The 19,197-nt window shown below is 34.7% G+C and overlaps 1 protein-coding gene across 9 annotated transcripts in view; it reads right to left on the reverse strand.

Moving 5' to 3' along the window:
- Window positions 1-340: 340 nt before the first annotated feature.
- The window catches only part of PMS1 (PMS1 homolog 1, mismatch repair system component), an 85,973-nt gene continuing 67,116 nt past the window's right edge, over window positions 341-19,197 (reverse strand). For 8 of the 9 annotated variants that reach the window (XM_059168602.1, XM_059168605.1, XM_059168604.1 and 5 more), the window contains 4 exons: window positions 11,116-11,595; window positions 7,638-7,768; window positions 3,679-3,839; window positions 341-578 (listed from right to left, as the gene is read on the reverse strand). In XM_059168602.1, coding sequence (XP_059024585.1) covers window positions 414-578; window positions 3,679-3,839; window positions 7,638-7,768; window positions 11,116-11,595 — 937 coding nt within the window. In that variant the 3' untranslated portion in view covers window positions 341-413. Of the gene's footprint in view, window positions 579-3,678; window positions 3,840-7,637; window positions 7,769-11,115; window positions 11,596-19,197 lie in introns of those variants that run through there. The other variant, XR_009352113.1, reaches the window with a different exon arrangement.

Below are 19,197 nucleotides of genomic sequence, written 5' to 3' on the forward strand. Positions count from 1 at the left end.
TGTCTCTTCTTAGAAGGGCACTAACCGTATCATGAGAGCCCTTCCCCTCATGACTTCCTCTAAACCTAATTACCTCTAAAAAGGCCCCATCTCCAAATTCTGTCACAGTGGGGGTTAGGACTTCAACATATGAATTTTGGAGACACAATTCAATCCACAGCCCCTAGTAAATCAACCACCCAAGAATACGAGGTATTTTCAGTTTTGAGTTTACAACCAATAATTATGAAGGCTGGTTCTTGAGAAAAAAATCAAATAGTTGACGTTAAAGTTTTCAAAATCTTTTAAAATATAAAAGTCAGTGAAGTGTCACTTATAACACATGATAGTACAAAGATCGTTTAAAGACTGACTCCCATTATTTTATTACCAAAACAATTTTAATAGTAACAAATTTTCTTAAACATATTTAATCAGGTATCTTCTGGAATATGGGTTAAATGATGAAAAAATGGGCGGCCATGAACACACCCTTTAATTTCATTTCCAAATTGGTCCTTCATTCTGTAGATAATGTCTTGGACATCCTCTTTGGTTAAGTACATGGGCAACTGTCTAGATAGACGCACTGCTTCTCCCTGTGAAGAGAAAGTCACATGTTATACCACGATACACCCTGAAGCAGAAAACACGTTATTCCTGACAAGAAAGAAGACAGAAAACAGATTATATTCTTATTATTCATTCACACACATATTAAACACATATTACATGTTCATCACTATTGTACGTTTTACACACAGTAGAGAATAAGACAAATATCCTTGCTCATGTTAAATTTTATTCTAGTGCGGAGAAACGAAACAGATAAAAAGACAAAATTTTGGGGCGCCTGGGTGGCTCAGCCAGTTGGGTGTCCAACTTTTGATTTCAATGCAGGTCTTGATCTCAGGATTGTGGGATAGAGACTGGTGTTGGGCTCTATATTGGGCTCTACACTGGGCATGGAACTTACTTGGGATTTTCTCTCTCCTTCTCCACCTGCCCCTCCCCACACCCCTCTCTAAGAAAATACAAATAAAAATAAATAAATTAAAAAGAGTCCTCACATGAACAGGAGGTAAAGTCAAAACCTGTTGGTGAACTGGTTATGAAGGATGCGGAACCAAGGGTAATGTCCACATTTCTGGTATGGTGATGCTATTTTCTGAGATACGAAAACTGAGCATTTAGGGGTAAATGGTATTAGCAAAGCTGGTTTCTTTTTAAATTTATTTAAAAACAAATTGTACTTCAAAGAGCTTGAGCCTAATATAATTCTCTAACCACATACCCTCTTCCATTATCCTACTCCTTTCCAACTAAACCTATTTTTTCCTTCACTTTGACCTTTAATCTCCTCAGTCTCTCTTTATCGCTCTGCACCAGCACCCTTCTTGTCATCTTTCCCTATGTAAGGCACAGATAGTAAGCCATTAAAGATACTATTTCTAGCTCTCTGTATTCCTTTTTGATTCCTACTACTAGAACCTGTTGGGTCGACAGTTCCGGGAATGCAGGAGGAACAACAGAAATGACCGCCAGGGCCGCCATCTTCCAGTCCCCCCCTTCCTTAACCCTTGACTCTCCCGCCAAAAGGAGGTGCCCAGGAGGTGCCCAGGTCATGTCTCCATAGGTAACCCGATACCTATGCAGGAAACAGGAGTATCAGGAGCCCCCACCCCATACCCTCTTATCACCAAATATCTTACCATATATGGATGTGAATCCAGGCCCTGCCTTGGCCTGATAAAAGACCCCCACGGACTCCCTCCCACGGACTCCCTCCCAGTGCAAATTCCCTGACTCCGGCTTTCCAGAGTCTCAGAACTTCGCCCGAGGGTGCCCACCTCTTCCTGGTGCGACTTTCCTGGCTCCCCTTCTCCTGAGCCCTGAAACTTCGCCCCGGAGAGTGCCTTTAATAAATCTTGCCTTGTGCCTACCTTGCCTGGTGTTGTGTTTACCTCGCCTACAAAACCTAATTCATCTTTAAAATCTAGGACCTAACACAGTTTCCTGTGTACATTATGGGTTCAAATGTGCTCACTCACCCCCTTGTTGTACCATATTCACCTTTAATCCCTATACCTGGATAAACTGTACCATGTACTATTGGAAAATCACCAAGCTATCTTGGCTGGATCCAATACCAATGTTAGCTCTTATCAGTGCTCAATGCCATTTGGACATTACTTGGTCTTCTCTAATCAATCTTCTCTTATAGTACCTACAGCTCTTATTTTTTGATCTTTTCTACTATACTCAAATCCCCAATGCCTTCCTAGCCTCTTCACTCTCAGGAGCTAACTTCTCCTACACCTTCATCACATGTATCATACATGACATCACAAGTTTACCTGAAAACAGTTTTACTTCTACTTTCCTTCCCTTTTGCTCTGATTGAGAGAAGTTTCTCCTTTCTAAAACTTTACTTTACCCTTGTCTTCCTTCCTGCCTCTTTTGGAACATCTGCTTACCAATCTTTTATGTCAGTCTTCTCCACCAATAACAAAGACAAGCTAATCTCTCTTTTCTTCTTTTTACCACCATATGACTTGCTGCCTACACTTTTTCACTACTGCCCTTACTCTTTTGCCATTGGCGAGTCTTTCATCTGGACTACTTTTCTATTATCATTGCCATCCAGCAACCATACCAAATGGTCTTCAAGCAACTATTACCCTATAAAGAATCTGCTACTACTTTCTCATTTTCAAATTTCTTTCCTCCCTTGACCTTTATATCTACTCCTCTTTTTCTTTCACTCTCCTGTCTATTTCTGAGTCATCTTACTCAGCTTGACTTTAAACGTTAAGTATTCCTGTAGATCTTATAGTTCTCTTTTTTCCCTAGACTCTCTTCCAAAACAATCAATCCACAACTGACTTAATGTAATGAGGTATAATATTAGTAAAAATATTTATACCTAATGCCAACCACTTTTTTGTTTCTAAAATCATATTTCTTCCCACATGGTTTTTCAATATACAAAATACTACCCTCCTTCAACCTTCATTTAAGTTTATTCTACCTTTTTCACAAGAAGATTCCTTTGAAGTCATTAGAAATTATCAGTGTTAAATTGCTCATGCAATAGGCTAGGAACATCCACAAGTCAAAGCTCTTGAAGGACCTATAGAATGCTACTGAATACAATCTTCAGAAAGGGTAAAAAGTGGACTTTCCTGAAGTCTGGTCCTCAGAATACAGTGGGGACACCATGATTATATTCTAAACAAAAATGGCCCATTTTTTTTTTTTTAGCGGAGAAAACAAATCTCATTTATGTTCAGATAAATACCAAACTTGAGGTTTTTGAGATAATACCAAACTTGAGGGAGAGAATTCAAACATTGAGACATTCACTATTACTTTCCAACAACTATCCTATATGACATTTAAAACCTTATAATCTTCCTCCATCCCATATTACATCAGAACTTATTTAACCCACTGTTATGTTTCTTATTTGTGGTAGATATTCCTAGGTAACTAATATTTCCTTTTATTCAATAATATATCTTTCACTTTATCTCTTTTTGCTCTTGCAGAGGTTAAGGATTTCTTTTTTTAGTAGTATTTCTTCTTAGAAAAAATAGACCTTACAGAAACTTTACTATTTTGAAACCTTATTGTTTTATTAAGAAACCACTAAGTATGTTAAAATCTAACCAACCTACATAATCTAATAATAAATACCTCTAAGTAGCTTATCACTTTGCGAGGTCTACATTCATAAACTTCCTTTGCATTTTTGTTTAATATAGCATTAAGAATTTCTTTTAAGTCCATCACTCCATAGAATGGGAGACAATTAGCCATTTCTTCTATTTCCAAGTAGTCTTCAGCAATGGAAATGCCTAAAAGAAAAATAAATAAAACCACATGTAGATATGGTTAGTTTTGTTTAAATTATATTCCAGAAAATGTCTATTAAAAACAAAATCACTGTTAAAAACATTTAGTGAACCTTCCTTAGAATTTAATGTAGTAAGGACAAAGTTCTGTTCCTTAGTTGGAGAAAAATAGTAATTTCCCATAGGACTTCACATTAAGTCATAAGCGTCAGAGACACCACATGTGCTTTATATCATTTAATTTAATCTTAGTTATTGCACTTCTGTTCCCTACATTTGTTTAGAACATTTCTTACTTTGGAGAGAAAATGAAGTCCCATGATATTTATTAAAATAAAACTGGTTTAAGTGTTTTAACAACTGCTGCTGTTCAAAGTGTATTCTACTAGTTTAATACTAACTTGAAGGCCTGAATTATTTCTATGATTATTTTAACTTACAATTTATAATAATACTCATATAGTAATTTTTTTTTACAGTTTTGAGATATAATTGATAAACACTAAGTTTATGGTTTATGCATAGCAACTTATATATTGCAAATAGTAACATTAATATATTACTAGTTTGAGAGAATGAAATACTGTTTAATCAGTAATGTTTACTCAAAATATCTTAGTAAAACAATATTTAAAACTGACATTATTTATTAAACTACTTTAAATAATTTAGTGACTAAAATAAAACTAAAAAAAGCTACATGATTAGATATATCATGAGGTAAAATATCCATAAGAGCATAAATTCCAAAGGATCAAATTTGGCTTTAGAATGCACTTTAAGACGTTGCAAAACAGCAGATATTGAACTTCTTTGGCTCTGTGTAACAGCGTTCTTAATATTTAAGCCCACCCATGTTATATAGAACTAAGAAAACGAGACAGTTCAACATTGGGTAAGTGGCAGCTATCAACAGATGAATGAAAAAAGAGGAGTGATACAGCTTGAAGAGTTTCAGGTCCTGAGACATCAGTGATCCTATCCCTAATCTGTTTCCAGTTAGAGATCACTTTCTTGACCTGGAGAAGATGCAATGGTGGTACACTAAACAGAGCAGGCACCCCTGGAAACAACTGGAGAGTAACAGAAGATCTATAATCAAGCATTGAGGAGTAAAACACAGTTTGGTCAAGGAAGACAAAATAAGAGTTCGAGCAACCAGGGGAACTTAAATGGGACTTGAAACAGGATTTATACAGGCAAAGAGGAAGAAGCAAAATATTAGAGTTCTATCTTTTTGCATATATAGAGAAGGAAATTACAAAAATATTAGCCCAGAGACTTCACTATTGCTGGTTCTTTACCTTTTTATAGAACAATTAGACTGAAGAGTCTAATAGTGACTAGATTTTCCCTGGAAAATCTTACACATTTCACAGAATTACTTGTGCATATGCGTACAGTATTTGGCAGTAGATGAGGAAATTGAGCAATATTTTAATCACCATGTTTGCAAAATTCTGATATGGGAAACTTACAGACATTTGGAACCATGTAACAATAAACTTTCAAGAATTTTCCATAAGATTCTGTGAAATGCTTCCCAATTTTCAGGGAAAATATTTCAAATGAGTAAGTGGTTTGACAAGCTTTCACTTTCTTAAAATACAGAATTCTTATTGATGCAGAACAAAAAACTAATCCTGTGAATGAGCAAAATTCTTAGGATCACATTCAGAATCTTTTCCCTCAGAGTCAGATGTATTCCTCCTCTCTTTTAAACGTCCTTATCATTCAAAGATGTTTAGTGACAACTGGCAAACTGCTCATCCAAAGTTCGTCCAAGAAAACAAACTCACGAAGAGGAGAAATGGTTTTTTAAGAAAGCATGACATAAAAATTAATGAAGGAAAAGAAAGGCTTAAAAAAGAGGAAAACAGAGTTTTAAATCTGATCTGTTACTGCTAAGGTAAATAATGCTGATGACAATCTAAGAAAACTAATTCCAACCAAATCAAGTCAGTTTGCAGGTGACTCTTACTCATTTTTATATCTCTGGTGCCTTGTGAAGTACCTAGTATTCAACAGGACTTAAAGAACACTACCCACGGGGTACCTGGGTGGCTCAGTCTGTTGGGCATCTGCTTTCGGCAAAGGTCATGATCCCAGGGTCCTGGGATAGAGCCTGGTATCAGGCTCCCTGCTCATCAGAGAGCCTATTTCTCTGTCTCCCTCTATGGCTCCCCCTGCTTGTGTGCTCTCTCCTTGTCAAATAAATAAATAAAATCTTTAAAAACAAAAACAAAAAACACTACCCACAAGCTGAGAACTGAAAGCATAAACATGTTCTTAGAAAAGACAGGGAAGTAGTTATTCTTTTTTTTAAAAAATTGCTGTGGTACTATTTTTTATGAAAAAAAGAGTGGCACCTGCCAGCAATACCACATAGTTCGTTAGAAAAATAGATTAAGAAAAAAAAAATCTTACTACACACAAACCTATACACACCCCTTATCTCACACTTCAAGTAAGTGCTAGGGGTCTCGAGGAGGAAAGATTTCTGGGAGGTCTAAAAGCAATGACAGACAGGGGTACTGGAAGAAGAGAGAATATCCAAACACCCACCAGTGGCAAGTACTATGCTAACTGATTTCCCTAAGTACCTCTCTCGTGCTCACAACTACTTTATGAAGTAAATATCTCAATTTTTGTAGGAAACAATATAACAAATTAGTTAAAAGCTAGACTATAAATGCACTTGGGTTGAAATCCTGGTTCTACTACTAACTGGTATGCTTAAGCAAACCTCACTGTGTCTTGACTTTTCCATCTGTAAAATGGAAACAGCAACAGAACCTACTTCATAGGGCTATTAATTAATATTAATACATTTACTATTTAGAATAGTGCCCTGTACATTATAATTATTTGCTATTTATTAGTTGTTATGATGAGAAAACACTGAGGCCACCCCAAATCTAAATATCCAAGACTGAGATAGAAGGTAAGAAGTCCAGGGCAGGTGTTCCTAAAACTGCAAAAGTAGGTAAAATTAAAGTTTGGAGCACCAAACCATTTTCTGTGTATACTTAAATTTCATAGCTTCATACAATCGTTTTTACTCATTTTCTTTTTACGTTTAAATAAAACATCCCTATAAAAATCTTCAACTCTGTTTTAGCTGAACTTTTTCTGTATATTTGTTATGACAAGTTTAGCGGCAGGCAGGAGGGGACAGTGGCATCACTCTTCATGATACCCTTGAGACCAGACAAAGGGAAAAGAAGACAAGAACAGCCTAGGCAGGGCAGAAGACAGTTAAGTATGAAAGTTATGAGAGAATAGAGAAGGGCCCAAGCGGGAAAACAGAAGTCTGCTTCCCAGAATGATTTACTTTTCTCTCCACCCAGTGACTTGCCATGCAGAGAAGATAGTGTTATCGCAGTCTTTCTAGCAAAGCAATGGAATCAAATCATTCTCCAAATAGTAAGACTGCTGATGTTACAAATCTAATTGGCAAAACAGGAAAAGAGACGGCCATTTTTGTTAGACTTTTCCGATATACTACACATTTATTTCTTTCATCATCCACAGGAGTATTAAATACTTTAAACACACTAGGCACATTGTGCCAAAGATGTCAAAAATTACAATGAAACTTGTCGATTAGTTATGAAAACACAAATGCAAGGTAACAGACTGAAAGGGATGCCAAACTTCCTAGTTTCAGGGATTACCTTTTTGAAATATGATTGTTTTTATATAGCTGACACTGTACTTTTGGTGAGATAAAAATATACCGGTATGTGTATTATGAAGCCCAAATGAAACTTCTGGAAATAGTAAACCACACCATCATACCTGGTATCCATTTTATCTTGAAACCATTTGCTGTAAGACGAGGATCGGACAGGTAAGCTGATCCACTGTATCTCTGATCATCTGTGGTCATTTTACATAAAATCTCTAAATAATGAGATCCATTAAAAAGACTGAAAAAGAAATTATGGTCCTTTAACTTATTAAATATGTAAAATGAAATAAGAGGATTTATGGAAAAAAGTTAATGCAAGGGCCCTTTAAAAATGATTCATAAGTAGTAGCCCTGTGACAAACTTTACTTTTTTACATCTCTGTTAATATCTCTTAGAAGACCTACTATATTCAGCATACAGAAAGGAGGAAGAATGGACATAAAAGACAGTTTCTATCTTTTAGAACATTACGAACTAAATGTGAGATCAAAAACTGTGCTCTCTCTATAAAATACAAGTAAAAACTTTATAAATAATGCCATTGTTATATTATTATTATTCTATCATAAGGCTGTTGTTAAGATCAAAGGGTTTAGTAAAGTTCCTATCATATGGTAAATCCTCAGCAAACATTGGCCATTGTTATTACTGAGCTCCTACTTCCTATTTTACAGAGATCTAAGTTATGCCATTGAGAGATAAATGACACAATCTGCATTAGAACCATAGTAAGGACACTGAATCCAACCCATAATTCCAGTCTTTCACTCAGTTTTGAAAAACTTATATTAATTGTGGTGGGCATGTCACATTTCAAAAGAAGGGTGAAAACAATTTTGAATTCAGTTTTGTTGCTGTCCATGTTCAATTAAGAAATCTTTATTATCAGGCTAGTATGGGTCCCAAATAATAGTTTTTCATTTTATTTTTTTTTCAAAGGTTTTACTTATTTGACAGACAGAGAGAGATCAGAAGTAGGCAGAGGGGCAGGCAGAGAGAGAGGGGGAAGCAGGCTCCCCACCAAGCAGAGAGCCCGATACGGGGCTCGATCCCAGGACTCCGGAGATCATGACCTGGGCCGAAGGCAGATGTTTAACTCACTCAGCCACCCAGGCACCCCGCAAATAATAGTTTTTAATGTATTTGTTTTTGAATAACAGAATATCATAAAGGAAAAAAATCTTTAAAAATGTTTAATTTGTAGAAGCACAAAATGATTTTTAAAATATAAATGAAAGTTCATAAATAACCATTTAGAGAAGTAATCATGTTTAAAATTTCATATATACCCTAGTTCTTTTTAAGGGAAGAACAGAAAGTACTATCAGATTTTTGAACTGTTTAATACAGGCCGAATCTGTATTAATTCTTTTTCTAATTCTTTGACAGTTTGCTAAGCCAATCTCAAAGAGAATACTATAAAAGATGCTGGATTTAGGTGAATGTATTACTGCTGTCTTAATTAAAAAGACAGCTCTGGGGGCACCTGGGTGGCTCAGTGGGTTAGCCTCTGCCTTTGGCAAAGAGCCTGCTTCCCCCTCTCTCTCTGCCTGCCTCTCTGCCTACTTGTGATCTCTCTGTCAAATAAATAAATAAAATCTTTAAAAAAACAAGAAAAAGACAGCTCTGATATATGTTTTCCTGTGTCTTGGCTCTATTTTTTCCTTCTGGTAACGGATTTTTTTTTTCAAAATACAAAATTATATTGTATATCAAGAGCAGATAAATAGACAATGAAATTTAAAAAATAACCCACTTATATTAGCATCAAAAACCAAAATATTTGGGAAAAATTTTTTCAAAAAAATGCCTCTATACTGAAAACTACAAAATATTGCTGAGAGAAATTAAAGAAGACTTAAATCAATGGAGACCACTGTGCAGCGATTGGAAGATGCAGTATTGTTAAGATGGCAATTCCCCCCAATATGATCTACAGGTTCAAAGCAATCCTAATCATAATTTGGTAGCAGGGCTTTTTAACAAAAGAGTTTTAATATACTTTATTAAAGATTTTTTCATATATTCTTGGGAGTTCTGAAACAGAGTTATCCAGTAACATGTCCCAGAGATCAAACCCTCAATAGCTTTCTAATTTCAGGTTTTTGGTTTTTTTTTAAAAGATTTTATTTATTTATTTATTTGACAGACAGAGGTCACAGGCAGAGAGGCAGGCAGAGAGAGAGAGAGAGGAGGACGCAGGCTCCCAGGTAAGCAGAGAGCCCGATGTGGGGTTCGATCCCCACTCTGGGATCATGACCTGAGTCGAAGGCAGCGGCTTAACCCACTGAGCCACCCAGGTGCCCCTAATTTCAGGCCTTTATCTCTTTTCATATATATGATTCTTTCCTCTGTCAGACCAAAGAAAGAAATAATAAATATTAAAAAAGGGAAATGTTAACAGGTTAGCTGTTAGCTATTCATTTTTACAGAAAATAATTTGCTCATGTAGGATATTAAAGGGAAATACCCCATTTTGTAATCTATAATAAAATCAGTTCAGAGGAACAATCATCAATGGATGAAATCATTAGATGGAAAGGTTGACAGGGAATTTTAAGGTATGAGTGCAGCTGTCAGTGTCAGAAACCAGTGATAAGCGCCTTCTGATGTGATGAAACAAGAAGCACATAGCACAACCTATTAAATGGTCATTCCAGAAAGTATAATCAAAATCTATTCAATCCTGCAGGACTAACTTCTGTTTAAACATGGGAGAGGAAAAAACAAGGAACTACGAGGAAGCAAAGGGACAAACTGAGACAGTAGGCTATTCTAAAAAACAAGTGACTTAGTATCAACAACAAGTTAATGGTGTGATATTAGAAGAGATTTAAGAAACAAAATGTAACGGCTGGACCTTAGATACAAATTAAATTTAATAATTTAAATTTTAATTTTAATAATTTTAAATTTAATACTTTAAATTTTAATTTGTTTAGATAAATTAAATTTAATAATTTAAAAACTATAAAAAAGACATGTTGAGACAATGAGATATACTTTCAAGGAATTATATTGTGTAAGATAGGAAAATGTCATTTGTGATTAGGTAAGTCATTTTTAAAAGAGAGAAACCGAAAGATATTTGGGTGGAAATTGGCTAAAAAATTTAGGAAAGAAAAAGAAAATATGTCTGTGTGTGTGTGTGTGTGTGTGTGTGTGTGTGTATGCATAATATACACATATATATTTGAAAGGACAAATAGACAAATGTGGCAAAATCCTGGTAATTGTTGATAAAGGTATTCATTGTATAATTCTATTTTGGTATACACTTGAAATGGAAAGTGTACAATGACAGAGTTATGGCAACCTAACTTCAAAATTGTCCGAGGCAAGTCACTTATGAACAGGAGAATTGAGGCTGATATTTACTAACTGCAGAAGTAAACTAGCTAGAATATTCTAAAATTATTTACTCAAAAACAATTCCATTGAAGATTAGAAAATCAACTTTAAAAAAGAATTCTTTAGACTTTTCTCTACCAGAAAACACTTCCAACTTTTGCTTTGAATTTCCAATCTAGTATGGATTGATAAATCTTTTGAGTTAAAAAAAGAAATCTATTATTTCAACATACCTCTCTGTTAATATAATTGGCTTTTCCAGTGGCTCTGCAGGAAGTTTATGATTCTCAATAAGTCTTTTAAATAGCAGGGCTTCTTCCACTCTGTAAGGATTTAATAGCATTACCTCTGTTTTGGATGTAATTAGCCACGCATCAGGAAACTTGAGATTGTGGAGCAAGCAAAGTTCCTCCTTCTCTTCTAAGTCAAATTTATGTTTCTCAAAATTTTTTTTTAAGTTTTCCATAGAAAAGGGGATCTGAACTATTTTAATGTTTTGGTTCTTTTTTTCAATTTGGGACTGAAAGAGCTCATCAAGTTTAGGCTGATTAGATAATGAAGTTTTCAATTTGTGCTTCTGTGCCAAATTCCATGCACTGGTGGGCTTTATCTTTTTTCTGCCATCCTTAAATGATGTTTGTGATTCCTGTTCAATGGCTCTCTTGATTTGCTTATTGTATCGTTCCAAATCTTTAGTAGCTTTCTCTTCGTATCTGGGAATAAAGATAAAATAGAACTAATGAGGTCATAATCAGAAACGTATTGGCCATCTGAAGTAAATTTTATAAAAAATAAAGAGCTGGTGTTCCAAGTCTGATAATGATGAAGGAGCCTATATTGGACTAACCTTCCCTACATTAACTATAATTCTGAACAAAATACAGAGATCAACTATTTAAAATGGACATGGAAAAGCAACCAAAAATAGGCAGATATTGGAATGACTCAACATTCAAAAAAGAGATCCATATTTATATAGCTTTTACCCAAAGGGAAGTTCCTGGCATTGAAGGGGAATGGCAAAATAAATAAATAAATAAAATCATCAAGCAATAAGCTGTACTTTTTGGGGAAAAAAACCCCAAAAACACTAAAAACTATTTTTTTCAATATTTTATTTGACAGGGTGAGAAAGAGTGAGAGGGAACACAAAGAAGGAGCACAGGAGGGAGAGGGATAAGCAGGCTTCTCACTGAGCAGGGAGCCCGATGTGGGCTCCATCCCAGGACCCTGGGAGTGATACCTTAGCCAAAGGCAAACGCTTAATGACGGAGCCACCCAGGTGCCCCATGAAAAAATATTTTTTTTTAAATAAATTTTATTATTTATTTTTATATCACATAATATTACCTTATATAAGTTGCACTTTTACTAGCTTGAATAACTAGAACAGAATTCCTTGCTTCCAAAACAACTGAAAATTAAGGGAGAAAAATCCCAGAAAATTCCATAAGTGGAAGCCTGGAGGAAAACAACTGCTAGAATGTTCAATGAGCTAGACACAGATTTTAGTGAATACCTATGGCAGAATAAATGGAATTTAGAGCTTGAATTTTATATAATTAGATGGCTTAATAAACACTTTGCGCTTTAAATTAAAACTGGATGAGGGCTACATCCTAGGGTAAGGGAAAAACTATGTCCTAGAACTAAGAAAGCTGCCCCAAGGTTGGGGGCAATATTTAAAGTCTCTCTCTAAGGAAGTATAAAACAGCCTTCCAGCTCAGTGTGATCTGTCAGTAACTTGAATCGTTGCAGAACAAACACCAACACTTTTCAGAAGAAGGCAACAGAATCTAGAGTTTCTTCAATGTATCACCCACAATGTCCACTAAACAAAAGTTATCATTCAAGCAATAAAAAGGGGAAATGTGAGTAATGATCAAGAGAAAAACTGGATAGTAAAAACCAACCTTAACATGTCTCATATGTTGGAAATTGCCAAAGGAAAAAAAAAGTTATTTTTGAAATGGGTTTTTATAAATATTTAAGGACTTAAAGGAAAAGATTATCCTAATGAGAGAACCAAAAGGAATGTAAACAGGGAAGGGACATTATTAAAGAACCGAAAGGAAATTCTACAACTAAAAAATACAATATCTGAGATTAAAAATGTCAAAAAGAAAGCCTGAAAATGCTTAACAGCAGATGAGAGATGGCAAAAGAAAGGGTCGGCAAACTTGAAGGCAGAGCAATAGAACTTACCCAATCTAAACAGGAGAGAAAAATGAAGATTAAAATAAATCTCTGTGGCCTATGGTACAACAAACAACCCCACATATTTGGGATCCCAGATAAAAATGTAATTAGAATTCCAGATTAAAAATGTGGAACTGAAGAGAAAAAAAAAATTGAAAAAAATAATTGATGACAATTAGACAATTTGGATAAATGAAACATTTTGTAGATCCAAGAAGGTCAGTGAACCGGAGCAGGATAAATACAAAGAAATCCACAGTTTGATACATTAGATCAAACTGCTGAGAAACAAAGACAGACAAATTCCCTGAAAGCAGTGAGAGAAAAAAAAAAAAAAACATTACAAAAAAAGAATACCACAAATGATGGATATAACTTATTAGAAGCAATGTATAGCCAGATGGCAGTAAATTATATTTTTTAAGTGCCAACAGAATCCAATGATACAAAGCAAAAATGTCCTATAAAAATGAAAATGATACAGACATTTTTGGATAAAAGAAAGCTTAGAATCCCTTGCCAGCATAACTGTACTATTAAGAGTTGACACAATAGAAACTGTGATCTACAGGAAAAAATGATAAGTACCAAAACGGTAACTATGTAGGTAAATAGCAAAAAAGGATCTTTTTTAAAATTGTCATTTCTTTGAAAGGTAACTTGTGTTCCCTCTCTTGCTGTCTCTCTTCTGTCAGATAAATAAATAAAATCTTTAAAAAATAGTCACTCTAATGATAACATGCAAAATAAAGATTTTATGATTAAATTTGTAATAGATTCATAGCTAAATATTAACTTTTTCAGTTGCTATTTATTTCTCATTTTAGAGTCATCAGTGAAAAAATATATTTTAAAAAAACCTCAATACATCCAAACTAATTTAATTCAGTTTCAAAGGTACAAGACAATTCAAAATTATCCTGGATAAAATCAAGACATCTTTTTTTTTGGATTAATGAAACTCCTACAGCCAATCAAAGACAGTCTAGCATAGTGGTGATAGAAACTGTTTCTAAAAAATTGAGATGCCTAAATCCCATCCTCAAATTTTCAAATTCTCCAGGTCAAGACTGAGGTTGAACAATACTATCTATCTATCTATCTATTTATTTATTTATTTGACAGACAGAGATCACAAGTAGGCAGAGAGGCAGGCAGAGAGAGAGGAGGAAGCAGGCTCCCCGCTGAGCAGGGAGCCTGATGTGGGGCTCGATCCCAGGACCCTGGGATCATGACCTGAGCGGAAGGCAGTGGCCTTAACCCACTGAGCCATCTTTTTAAAAGGCTCCACGGATGATTCTGAAGTACTCCCAAAACTGAAAACTACTCTTAGGTGTTCAGTAAATTATAGTGGTAAGAGCACAGACCCTGGAGACTGACTGACTGGTCTGGTGCTGCCACTTAGTAGCTCTGTAAATCTATAAAAATTATTTAACTTTTCTGTGTCTCAGGATAATAATTTAATATAGATAATAAAAAAAATTTAATGTAGATAATCTACATTTACTTCATAGTTTTGATATGAGCAATAAAATGAGTTAAAATGTTTCAAGTACTTAGAATAATGCTTGGCACCATAGTAAATAATTATAAACATTTGTTATCATTGTATATCAAGGAACACATCTTATAATGAATGAGGAACATGACTGACTAAAGGCTGCTAATTAAGCAACTTTACTAAAAATATTTTTCAAATGCAGTTTTAAGTTTGAGACTGAAGAATTAACGCTCTTTCTAATCTTAAGTAACTCAAGAAACTGGCTAAATTCTATTGTAGGTAATATACATGAAACATTTTTAAGGAGAAATTTATATAGATATGTGTTAGGATATAAAAATGGCATTCTTGGGGCGAACTGTATTAAATGTTAAAATTGAGACTAAAAGACAAGAGACCACATTATGCTGTGTAGTTTGTACTCAGTATATGTTTGTTAAATACAGAAATGTTAGTTGGATAAGAATGTAAAAAAGACCTTGTGTCACTGTAAACTAGATGAAAAATGCTTCTCTGGTTACTTACCAGGCTATATTCATAATTTTGTATATGGTTTTCTCTCATTTCTATTTAGAATCTGACATTCTGGACTAGCTACATAAAACAGATAATTTTCAACAGTTTCCTTTTAATAGGTACTTTAAGTATTTTTAGCTCTTGGACATTCCAGTTCAAGATTTTTCCCTTACGGTTAAAAAGGAGTTCAAGATGAAGGTCACCATTTGTAATTAATTATAATGTGCAAATTTTCACATATGGTACGAATCTTGTGATTTACTCAAGAAGTCAATTTAATTAGTTCCTTGGGAAATATAAAAAGCTATGTCCAAAGGAAGATTAAGCAAACGTTAAGTAAAAACAGCTGCTACATTTGACTTAATGTCATTAAGGGATTCAGTAACCTGAATGGAAAATATTAATTTTGATTTGACCAGTAATCAAATCGAATGTTTTTGTGATGAAAGATTACATGTAATTATAAAGTTTATTTACCATTTTTAATACCCCAGTTACAATATTATTCTTATTTTAAGTAGAAGTATATTCATCGTATGCAAATGTAAAGTTCAAGTTAACATCAATTGACTGAAACCCCAGTGGGCAAGAGCAGAGGCCTAAATCTGGCTTCTAAACCACCAGAGGAAAGGAGAAAAGCAAAGGAAAAATATCTGGAAGAGAAGAACTAAAAAATTAAATACTCCCCACACTGAGTCTATCCTCAGCTCTCAGCACAAAAACCCTGATGGTAGGGCTTATTCAAATTCTTTGTTATGGTTTACAGAATCTTACATAATCTGGCCTGCTTTCCTTCAACTTATTAGACTCTCTCATATTCTGTTCCTGTTACAGAGAGCACTTTCATTTCCTCAATAACACTATTTTCCTTTTAGCTGTTTTATTTAGAAGATTTCCTATCCCTTTCTGATTATTTTCACTTAGGGAACCATTTCCTGTCTCATAGATGAGAATAAGCCCACTGCTAAGTATTTTCATAACTCTACATTTATTTTAAAACTGACTCCTCGTATTCTATGATTCCTTTGTGTTTTCCTCATTACACTGCATCATTTATAAGTCGAGAAAGTCTATTTTGTTTATCGCTGTATCTGAAGTGATCAGCTAGAATGCGGACGGCCTTGTATACAGAACGCCCGTAATAAGTATCTCCTGTCTGAAGACGGGTGGGAAGGGAGGGGGGAGGAAGGAGAAGGAAAAAGAAAGAAAAAGGAAAGAGAGGAGAGGAAAGAAAAGGAGAAAGGAGAAAGGGCAATGGGGGAGGAAGGGAAGGAAACAGAAAGAACAGAAGAAAAGGAGAGAGGAAGGACGAAGGGGAAACCCAGGCAGGACAGGAAGAGTGAAGGGAGGATAGAGAGAAAGATCCACTGCCCACAGCAGAGGAGTCTACTCTGATACCCCTTAGCATTTCCGGCAGAACTGAGGATCATGGAACGAATTCCAAGATAAATATTACAGAAAAGTGGTAGTTAGTGTGATTGTTGAGTAGGATAGCATTTTTGCTACACTTTCTCACTGATCATGATTTTGGAACCCAGCCACCATGGTCCCCAAACCCCTGGCTCTCAAAGATTCTAACACATTTTGTGACATACAGTAAACTCTCTGATTCCAAAATACTTATATTTTCTTCTATTTATGGCCTCCAAATTAAATTCAATCTTCACTAAGCAAGTGAAAAATAATGTCAATCAAAACATAGAAATTTTCTTTTCACAGGTTAAAAATTCTAAGTAAGATCACAAGAATGTGCACTTTTCTTACATCATAACACATAATATCTTACTTAATCCTCACAACAATCTAGGAGATACTGTCCACACATTTTTACGAAAAGCCAGCAGAGAAACTGGAGTTAAATCCCAGTGTGGTTTCAGAGGTCTGCTCTTGCCCAACACGGCCTCTTTTGATTACCTAATGGCAGTAAGACAGAGAAAACTTTGGATTCTCAAATACTGCCTGATGATAAACAAGTGTTTAGATGGGGACTATTACCCATAATCCTGTACCCTGATACCTTGAGGCCTCCAAGAAGAAACAATGCTGACACTCCCCAAAAGTCAGCTGGAACGATACCTGCTGTTGTGAGGCTGCGAGGGAACAGCCATCTTTTGAGCTGTCACACTGTCCCTATCTTCCATGAGAGGGAAACATCTATGCTTTTTCCCCACATTCTCAGGTAACACATCACCTCCCTGGTCAACACAATTCAACTTCTGTGGACTTGCTGTACTGAAAGTTAAATGCACTGATCTTAAAATGCCTATGCCATTTAGATAAAACTAAAGACAATCACAAGGTGTGAACCTTATTTGCATCCTGATTCATATAAACAAACTTTAAAAAAAACTGTTATTAATAAGAGAATCTTAATCTCACAAAACAAACGGAGGGTTGCCAGGGGGAGGTGGGTAGGGAGAGGGTGGTGGGGTTACGGACATCGGGGAGGGTGTGCACTGTGGTGAGTGCTGTGAAGTGTGTAAACCTGGCAATTCATAGGCCTGAACCCCAGGGGCTAATAATACATTATATGTTTATAAAAAAATTAAAAACTTTAAAAAAAGCTGGTAGTAAGTAATTAGAAATTCAAACACTGAATATCTGATGATATTAGGAATTCTTGTTTTAAAAATTATGATTTATGTATATAAAAAATAAAAAATTTAAAAAAATGAATGGATGTTAAAAGTACACTGGCATAACATTAAAATTCTGGTTTATTCTCTGTTAAAAGACAGTTTTCTTAGATTGTTGATCTGTTATTGATAAAAAATTATTAAAAAAATTTTCTAAAATATGTTCCTTTGTGAACAAATGGAAAAAAGAATTACAATGATTATATCATGGCTATGTTTAAAGTAGGAACATCTTTACTCTTTACAGATACACAGCAAAATGTTTATGAACATATGAACCCTAGGATATGCTTCAGAATAGTAGTAGCAAAAAGGGGAAGTGAAGTACATGGAGGTACGGATGATATGAGACTGACCATGACATGGAGGTTCGTGAAACAGGGTGATGGGTTCACTGTGCTCTTTTGTCTATTTCTGTGCATGCCTGAGAAGAGAAAAAAACACAACCATCCCCACCAAAAAGCAAGCAAGCAAGCAAGCAAACAAACAAGCTAATTTTATGGAGGTTTTGCCTGTCAGTGTTAAGAGGGACTCATGAGGTGATGAGCACTGGGTGTTATATGCGACTAATGAATCATTGAAAATTACATCAAAAACTGATGTACTATATGTTGGCTAACTGAATTTAAATTAAAAAAAAAAAAAAAAGGAAAGTTGCATTTTACTCCCACATACAAAATAGTGGTCATTATTATTTTAAATTGATGGTGTCTTTATAAGACTGAATAAGTTAATGAAAAAGTAAAAAAAAAAAAATTGGTTAAGTGTCCACGTTTGTCATCAAATAAAAACTCTGAATGATAAGTTATGTTTAAATTTTCTTCAAGCTATTTACCATATTATTGAGATACCATACATAATATATGGTTGGAAGTATAATTCCACTGTTTCATTTTCTGGTGGGCTATATCACTCAAGACATACTACTCTAAGTCAACTATAAATACTCATCGTATTAGTTTATAATATTTATTTAAATCATCTAGTCTAAAAATGGCAAGTAATAAGTAGCTCTTTTCATCAAAGATAGATCAAACCACCTACTGACCTACCAAAACACTCCACCATAGTTTATAAGTTGCCAACAAATAAATAAAAGATTTTAGAAAGAAGCCTTCAGTTTATACTGATTAGGAACAGTATTGATTCTACTAAACTCAATCTGTAAAAATACTGTAATTTTCATTTTGTGTTACATATTTTGGAGACCAATTTAAAAAAGGGAATAGTCAAGATATTTCTTAAAACCACCACTGTTATAACTCTTCTAATGCATAAGCTTAAAAAAGAGAAAGTCCTGTCATAGAAAGATTCTTTAACATAAAATTAGAAAAAAAAGAAGAAAATACATTTTTAAATTAAGAAGAATGGAAAACCTTTAACTTCAAATTTTAATAATAAGTAGTGAAGGCCTGTACCGAAAACAAAAAAAAAACCCCAAATAAAAAATAAAACACTGAAAA

This window comes from Mustela lutreola, chromosome 3 (genome assembly GCF_030435805.1).
Source record: "Mustela lutreola isolate mMusLut2 chromosome 3, mMusLut2.pri, whole genome shotgun sequence".
Lineage (NCBI taxonomy): Eukaryota > Metazoa > Chordata > Mammalia > Carnivora > Mustelidae > Mustela > Mustela lutreola.